At 47.1% G+C, this 9,191-nt stretch overlaps 1 protein-coding gene across 1 annotated transcript in view; it reads left to right on the forward strand.

The window, feature by feature from the left end:
* Nucleotides 1-4,164: 4,164 nt before the first annotated feature.
* Mgat4d (MGAT4 family member D) overlaps nucleotides 4,165-9,191 on the forward strand; it is a 29,942-nt gene continuing 24,915 nt past the window's right edge. The window contains exon 1 of the mRNA XM_021220638.2: nucleotides 4,165-4,273. Coding sequence (XP_021076297.1) covers nucleotides 4,177-4,273 — 97 coding nt within the window. The 5' untranslated portion in view covers nucleotides 4,165-4,176. The remainder of the gene's footprint in view (nucleotides 4,274-9,191) is intronic.

A 9,191-nucleotide genomic window follows, 5' to 3' on the forward strand; every position in this document is an offset into this window, starting at 1 on the left:
TCCTCCAGCACCATGTCTGCCTGCAGGCTGCCATGCTTCCCTTCGTGAGGATAATGAACTGAACCACTGAAACTGTAAGCCAACCTCAATTAAATGCTTTCCTTTATAAGAGTTGCCTTGGTCATGGTGTCTCTTCACACGTAGGCAGCACAGTAAATCTGGCTGAGGGTGTGAGTGCAGGAGAGCTGGCCCCACCACTCATCTGCCATGAGGGGGAGTAGGTGTGGGGGGATCCCCTCCCTCACCTCCCAGCTCACCACCTGTGGTGGTTGGAGAGCTGACCCTGTCCCTCAGTGGCTGGAGAGTGTGCCCTGCATCTGTCCTGGGCAACACAGTGGAGCTGGCCCTGATGGAAAAGGCATGGGTGAGCCAGCCCTGGGGGTGGGAGAGCTGCTCAGCCCCTCACAGCTGCAACACCTGGGAGAGTGGGCCCTGTGCCTCGACTGGGCACCATAGTGGAGCTGGCTCTAGTGGCATGCGTGGGTACAGGTGAGCTGGCCCAAGGGCGGGAGAGGAGAGCTGACCCCGTTCCTGCCATATTGGGTGGCCTAGCTGAACAGTGATGGAGAGTTCACCTTGGTGGTGCAGATGAGGGAGAGCCAGTGTTCCACAGATGAGGGAGAGCCAGTGTTCCGACCAGCTCAGCCACTACCCAGGCCCAGGGCTTTAAGTTGGCCCACCCCAAGATGCACATCATCTTTGAACTGTTGGAGCATGTGAAAGGGCCAGTCCCACTGATCCAGAGGGGCAGGATCTCTATGTCACAGGACAACAACAGGATAATTGGGAGGAGTCCTGATGAGGATCCAGTATTGATGGTGTCACAGAAGCCAGAGATCTCGAACCAGACCAGTGACTCATTGGAGCCACACTTGCAAGTGAAGACGTGTAGACAGAGGGACACACTGTGACATACTACAGCTCCCATGATGAGATGTTTTCTATGCTCTGTTTAGTTTCTTTGTTTTTTATTTTGAGGGGAGATTGTGCTGATGGAGGGTAGATATAAGGGGACCAGAAAATGAGTGGGAGTGGGTGTATGATGTGAAACTCACAATGAATTAAAAAAATTTTTTTTAAAGAGTCTGTTTGACAAGCTATGCAAATGTGTATGGTCAGTGAGTCAAATGTGCTATAGGACCCTAGGATTTCAGCACATTCAAAAGATTTTGGAATTTTCTGGGCTCATTCAAATGTTTTGGTTGAAACATAATACTGCCACCTTGTGGCAGTCATTAGTGAATGTGTGCCTTAAAAGTTCCTGACAGAAAACATTAGCTTGCATGCTACTAGCTCTCTCAGGAGAACATACCCTCTATCTTAAGTGTAGAAAATTGAGCCGGGCGAGGTGGCACACGCCTTTAATCCCAGCACTCGGGAGGCAGAGGCAGGCGGATTTCTGAGTTCGAGGCCAGCCTGGTCTACAAAGTGAGTTCCAGGACAGCCAGGGCTATACAGAGAAAACCCTGTCTCGAAAAACCTAACCAAAAAAAAAAAAAAAAAAAAGAGTAGAAAATTGTATTAAGATAGGAATAGCCTGTTATATCATTAGAAACATAAAAAAGATGCTATAAATAGGAAGTTGTACCACAAAATCTCCATAATTCATTTCATGAGAGGCATCTCTGCAGAACTGTGACAGAAAAATAACCTGAACAGGTATACCATCTCTTTTTGAGGATGAATTCTCAGCTGGCTTCTGCTGCTCAGTGATCATGAAACTTGGACCTAAACATCCCACTTTCCACCAAGACAGAACAAGCTTCTTGGTTTAGCCATAAGAATCCCTGTGCCATAGTCACCCAAGCATAAAAACCTGCCACCTTTGCCTGCTGGGTAATTAAAAACCCAGTTGCATATAATGGGCTGAACCCATTAAGAGTGGAAGGACTTTTCACGTCTCTGTCTTGGGCAACTTTAAACATTTACAGAGTCAAGGGTAGTAACGAATATTCCACGTGGGCAAGTAAATGCAAGTCTTGATGAACGAGTGTTCTGAGTACCACAGTGCAAGGGGTGTGCTCATGGGAGACCAGGTGGGGGTTCCCAAGGGACTGATATGGTGGCAGCTCACATAGATGATCACGGTGAAAACAAGATTCTTTTGAGAGGCAAACAAAATTGAGAGGCAGCTGCGGTAAGAGGCTGTTAGGTAGATATATAGAGATATATTTGACCCTTACCCAAGCCGCTAGCTTAGTACAGTAAGAGCTTGCTGAATCCGAGCCCTGTGAAGATCTCCTGTGCACACAGGTCTAAACATAAGTTCCCATGAACATATAGAATTACTATGTAGTCCCCAGAGGACTCTAGGAAGTTTGACCCTTAGTTCATCTTGTGCTAAAGCCAGAGTTTAGAGCACCGTGGAGATTTTTGAATAATGTTTTATGTAACAGCCTGGTCCTCTATTTTACACCTCACTACAGTGTATTCTCAGGGCCTGTGGAAAGCATTTATTTACCTTCTCCCAAAACAAGAGAATCCCAACAAGATGTGTACCCAGGGGATGAGCTGTCAAACTGAAGACAGAACACGACACTGAAAACAGTATCATGTTGAGAAAGATGCTGGTTCAGTTATGTGAATGCATGCTTTGCCCACACTTGAGGGCTGGTAAGTGGAAAACATTTTCCCAAGCATCTGGGGGTGCTAAGGGTCAGAGTAAAGCAGGCAATGGTGTTCTGATCAAATTCTTTCTTTCCCACCCTACAACCTTTTTCTAATTGATAATTCATTTGGGTGACCCAGAAAATTGCTGACCAAGCCACCAGACCATTGAAAATTCTGTGTGTGTGTGTGTGTGTGTGTGTGTGTGTGTGTGTGTGTGTGTGTGTGTTAGGGAACCTGTAACACACATGACTTCCTATCATGTGGATTGGCTGTAACCTATTCCTTCCTGGACTCGTTCGTGTGGTTGGTTGAAGCATAGTTGTACTTCACTTGACCTTAGCACCTCCGGCACTTTCTCCTGAACGCTGAGTAACCTGCAGTAAGCCATGACTTGGAGACTTGAGTTCATGTCAGACGCTAGCAGTTTGGTATTGCTCTGTGTTGTCATTTATAGCAATGCCCGCTTTCTAGCTGAAGACCCTTCCTGGGATTTTATCACCAGGAAGACCGGAACTGCTAAGCTGTAGATAGTAGTGCACTAGGAAAACCATCTTATTGGATGAAGTGTGGACAGCCAAGGGTGGCGCCAGTTTGAGTGTCACCATAACAACGTGGGTGTCTGGGCAGAGGTGGGGAATCTAGAAACATGTCCCTAAGAAGGACTGTGAACATTTTATAAGTGATGGGTGTAACAGCAGTCAGAAGGACCTGATGCCCTTGATAAAACTGAGGGGCTCTGGTGATAAAGAGTCTTAGACTTTGTGAGGTGAGACATGCAGGCAGAAAGGCTGGAAACCAATGAGTTGGTGCTCCAATCAACACAGAGAAGCTGATGTCCTTCTGAAGATACTTTCCTTAATACCTTCCTTCTCTATCGTAAGGACTTTCTCTGTTGCTTCAGAGCCTAGCAAGTGGGTTTATGTGTCTGCCCTAGCAGGGTTTGCTTGCCTTGTGGCCTCCAAGAGAGCTCAGCAAACGCCTGGGAAAAGGGGTGGGGGAGGGGCTGGAGGAGCAGAAAGGAGAGGTAGCCTTTGCCCCCCTCTTCTAGGCTCTCACTACTCACAACCCCTGGCCATTAGTATTCAGACATTCTCAAGCGGGTGGGTGTCCAATTCTTTTAAAGCTTTCAAAGGGGCCAGAAACTGGGTGTTCTTGCTGAAAAGAGATTGTGCATCACCCAAAACACTGCCTGCGAGTCTCCAAGAGAGGTCAGGGTGTAAAGGCCAAATGGGAAACAGGAATGAAGGGGCCATGCCATGTGTTTCACACCTTTGAATCAAAATCTGACGAATTCTTGCAGGAAATTACCCTAAGATGATAATGTCTGGTCAGGGCCAGGCAGCGCAGGACTTACCCAGTTTTTCACAGCCTTGCCAGAGGATTGTGAAAAGTGCGGTCAAGAGGGGACCACGATGCGACTGGGAGAAAGTGTTGGGGACCTGGGGACCTTAGCAACGGCCCTGTGGGAGGGGGAGCAGGCACACGGGTTCAAGGACGCAGGCGCTGTGCCTGTATAGCCTGGTGTTGGCAGTGACGCCTGTGGCCTCCACAGGCTCTGAAGCCAGCATGATGAAGGCCAAAAACGTTTACTTGCTCTTCGCCTTCCTTGCCGTCCTGCTCATTGGTTTCTCATGTTTCTGCGTCTCCAGGATGAACCAAACAAGTAAGCGGGGGTTGAGGTTGGGGTGGGGTTGATAGTGGGAAATGAGAGAGATGGGGAGGGCTCTCTCCATCCTGCCTCACCGGGAGCCCCATCACCAGCCGGCGGCGGTGGTGGAGGCGGCCCCGGCGGCTGCGGCTGCGGCGGCGGCGGTGGTGGCGGTGGCGGTGGCGGTGGCGGCGGCGGCGGCGGCGGCGGCGGCGGCGGCGGCGTGGCTGTAAGACTGAAGGGAGACAACAAGGGAGACCCTGGCAGTCCCCTGCCCTCGGGCTGAGCACCCCAGTCCCGTGGCGGTTGGGCTGTAACCAGCCCTCGAAGACACCATGGGACATGGGACGCGTGCTGATGGATCAGCCTGCTGACCTCGAGCTAGCAGGTCCCTCCAAAACTGTCCCTCTCGCCTCTCCTGCTCATCCTTCCTCCAGATCTCTTCAGTACATCGCAAGAGCTCCAGGACTTTCTTCCTCCTTTCTCAATAACTTTAAATATTTTCAGAGAATTTGGGAGCACTTAGAGAAAGACAGCCAGATCGTCTTTCCTCCCTTTACAAATTAGCTAATGTTTGATTTCGGCACTCAGGAGGCAAAAGCAGGCAGATCTTTATGAGTTCCAGGCCAGCCAGAGAGCTACATAGTAAGATCCTGTCAAAAAAAAAAAAAAAAGTAACGAGGAATTTTATGGGCAGATAGCCTTTTTGTTTTTCTGTAAGTTTGTGGGATTAATAATCGACTTATTTTTTTTTTTAAGATTTATTTATTATATGTAAGTACACTGTAGCTGTCTTCAGACACTCCAGAAGAGGGAGTCAGATCTTGTTAAGGATGGTTGTGAGCCACCATGTGGTTGCTGGGATTTGAACTCTGCACCTTTGGAAGAGCAGTCGGGTGCTCTTACCAGCTGAGCCATCTCACCAGCCCAATAATCGACTTATATGAGAATATTTAAACTGGGAGGAAGAGAAGGAGGAGGAGGAGGACAAGGAGGAGGAGGACAACGAGGAGGAGAAGGCACCTCTGTTCTTGTCCGTTTTGTTCCCTGATGTTAACCTAGTGTCCAGGAAGGAAAACAACAACAACATTGTTTGGCATAGAAAAAAACATGCCAATTAATAAAAACAGGTAAATGAGTGACTGAATCAATAGCTGTTCTGCTGTAAGTAACAGATCAACGAGGACAGTGACAGAAAATCCGCCTTTCCATGGAGTTTCCACAATGTTTGTGTGTGTGTGAGGGGGAAACAACAACAACAAATATAGCTAAAGCTTAGGACTGCAGCATGAACTCCAATATCGGTGGCAACAGAAAAGGACAGTACCACGGGGATCCGACTATATCGAACTTGTGGAGGTGACACAGGGTAGCCCATAGTCCAAGAGGGGGAGAAGCTGAAGCCATTTGGTGGTGCTTGGGGATCAAGATCACATGACAGAAGACCTCCGATGGAGAGGCACCACTGTGACCGTCTTCACCTTTGTGGGGTGGGGGTCTTCTGGTTTGGGTTTCTCTGGGTGATGCTTCTGCAGCAGGTGGTGTTTGCGGCTACTTTGGGGTCTTGCTGGCCATTCTTTCCTTGATGTGGCCTATTAGTCTCCCATTAGAGCTGCTCTGTCACAGCCCTTGTGGTTAGGGCTGCTTCATCAAGGAGGTAGACCTTGCAACTCCGTGACCCTGCAATACTGACTTGGGCCACAGCTACCTGAAGATCTATACCACTTCTAGCTGCCTGCCTGGTAGGCAGTGTCACAGATATCCCATCTTGGTTTAGCTGGTTCTTTGCATCCCTGATTCTCTTCAACTGGCAACAGGACAACTTGTAGGCTCAGTGGTTTCCAATTTTCAGAGAAACACGCCTCAGCCAGAACTGGGGGAGAAAAGGCTCACCTTGAAGTATCATATTTTTTATCTTCTCTGGGTTCTCTTTGGAGGAGGGAAATCCCCCTACACACCTATATAAATGCAGGAATATATGAAATCCCAGCAGTGTCTGGGCTCTTGGGAGTATGGCAGACACACAAAACTGGATCAGCAATTATATAGTAAATGCTCTGAATGCTGACGTACATTTTGATTGGGTGTAAAACATTTTTATGATGTTCACAAGAAGCACCTTTAGAAGGCAAAAATGCTGGAACTGTAGAAGAATACACACCCTCAAAGCCAAGGCAAGGGAACCCGGGGAAGCTGTGTTAACATTAGCACAGGAAACTCTAACAGAAATGTTTAACAAATGTGGCCACTCCAGAGACCAAGCAACTGCTTCCATTGCACAGCCTTTGACTTCTTGAAGATTTATTATTTATTCCAGGTCTGAGTACAGGTGGGTCACATGCACGGGTTTCCAGGAAGGCCAGATGTCAGATCCATGGAGCTGGAGTTACAGGCATTCGTAAGCTGTTTGACATGGGTGTTGAGAATCAAGATCTAGTCTCTGGAAGAGCAGCAAAGGCTTGTCTACAGCGAGTCATCTCTCTGTCCCTGCCACGTTGATTTTTACTTAGGAAATTGGACATTTGATGAGGATTTGGAATCTTTTAATTTACACAAACTTCTCTTGGAGAACTCTCCAGTCTCTTCAGTTCTGAAGCACAAGCATCTTTCTCATCTTAGCAGAGCCACTCTGGTTCCACCAGGGCCTGCTGTGCCATCGCATCAGTACCAATGGTTTATAGCAACTTCTGTTCTTATGAGCTAATCGGCACTCCCTCATATCATCTATCTATCTATCTATCTATCTATCTATCTATCTATCTATCTATCTATCTATCTTTCTTTCTATCTATCTATCTATCTATCTATCTATCTATCTATCTAACTAGTGTGTGTGTGTGTGTGTGTGNGTGTGTGTGTGTGTGTGTGCGTGTGCGTGTGCGTGTGCGTGTGCGTGTGTGTGTGTGTGTGTGTGTGTGTGTGTGTAGAGACAGAGGGAGAGAGAGAGGCTACATGTACATATGCAAGTTGTCCAGGAGTTTAAGTAAGATGCTCGCATTTAATATATCCTAGAGGAGCACTGGAACGTGTTTACTCGAAGACAGGTAGAATGTTCTTGACACATGACAAGCCCTATAAGCATCCTTCAAGAGTGTGAAAGTATGTTGTGGTGCATTCCCTCAGTGAAATATTTATAGCAGTGAGCACATATGAACTCCAGCTTGATCCATTAATAGGGGTGAATCTCAAAAGTGTAAATTGGGGCGTCTCCGTGGGCGATTGGGCCCGATGACCTGAGTTCCATCACCAGGAACCGAATAGTAGAAGGAAAAACCCAACTCCTACAACTTGTCCTTTACCTGCTTGTAAGCTGTGGCCTGCTCATGTATGCATATGTGTGCCTACAGGCAACACACAGATAGTGTTTGAGAAGTATAACAAACAAAAGAAGCAAGCATAGCAGTATAAACACCTTTTATTTAATAATATCTAAAACTAAAAGGAAGTCAACTTTCAAAGGTGTTGGGGGCAGAGACAGGTGGTCTAGGAACACGAGCTGCATATCTATGGCTTAGGCAATGACTGCTCACTCTTACTGTCCATTGAGCTGTCTTGTGTGCTCTTTATCATGTCTGGATAAAGGGTCACTCGTGTTTGTTGGAGAACCCTACTATTAAGGTTGCAGTCCATTATGTCTGGATAGCTCTCCCAACTTGGTACAAAATGGAGGACTCCCTTTTTCAGTGGGACTTTCCTTTTTCTGTCTAACCTCACTTAGAGTGTGTCTCTGTGCACAGACGCCTGACCTCATTTGAAGCATGACCCTGGGCAGAGCTTTCTGCAGCCACTGCATGATTCAAGTCCCATGCTAGCTCTCCTCCTGTGTGACAATTAATTGATAAATAATTGTGACCATCAGCCATTTTCACCTATACCTCTAAGAACCCTAAATACTAAATAGCCCACCCCTGCAACAGTAAGGTAGAGTGTTCCCCCTGAAGCTGTCTACCAGGAGTTCTTCAGTGTCATACCCACAGCCATCCAAACCCTGCTCAACACTCCCACTTCCTCTGTCTTTGTGGGCCAGTGGCTAATAACCCCTGAGGGAAAGGGAGACCCACGCATATAGAGTAATTTGACCATTTCCAGGTAGTTTGGAGGGAGCAATGTAAAACATGCCCTTCCTTCTTTGCCTTGCCAATACCCCAAATATTGTTTTCTGGGATTTAGGCACAAATAAACAGGTAACATGAAAACAGACGGTCAGTTCTTCAACCGCAGGCCCTATTCACCTCAGTGAATTACTTCTCTGTAAGTACATCAGACTGTCTCACATTGTCCATTTACAGGAGTGTTTTCTTAGTTTGAAGGCCCATCCTTGCCTGTTGCCATATGAGAAAAATTTACTTGTTCTTCAAGTTTTCAAAGGCCTGCTTAACTCAAAAATCCTTCCTACCTGATTCCCAGGCTCCCTACCCTGAGTTTATCATGTCTCCCTCCCTCCCTGTCTCCAGGGTGCTTTGCAGACTCCATTTTAACAATTATAATCAATTGATTAAGATTGTCAACTTACATGGAATAGTAAATAATTTGACTGGCATTATTTCCTGTATCTTGTCCCAGTGAGGGGTGCAAAGTGCAGTATAATCCAGTCCCATTCATCATTCCATAGATGAATGGCGTCACGTAGCATCAGGCTGTGGCTATGTTTGTATTGGACCTTGTAAACCAAGGCAGACAGTTTAGATTTATTCAGTGAGCCTCTGGGAGCCTCTTCTAGTCCCAGTAGTGTGTTTGAAAGACTGACAGGAAATTGGAGAGGAGAAACCAATCAAGAGACAAGAGCACAACCCAAGGTACGAAAGCCTCGATGGGAATAAAGAGAAAATTATGGCAGGCACTTGTGACTTGGCTTCCCAGGACTTTAGTAAAATGTCCTTTCTGACTCGGAGAGGCTGGGGTGAAAGGCTTAAGAGACACCTCTCCCAACAAG

Source organism: Mus pahari, chromosome 20, assembly GCF_900095145.1.
Source record: "Mus pahari chromosome 20, PAHARI_EIJ_v1.1, whole genome shotgun sequence".
NCBI classification, from domain to species: Eukaryota; Metazoa; Chordata; class Mammalia; order Rodentia; family Muridae; genus Mus; species Mus pahari.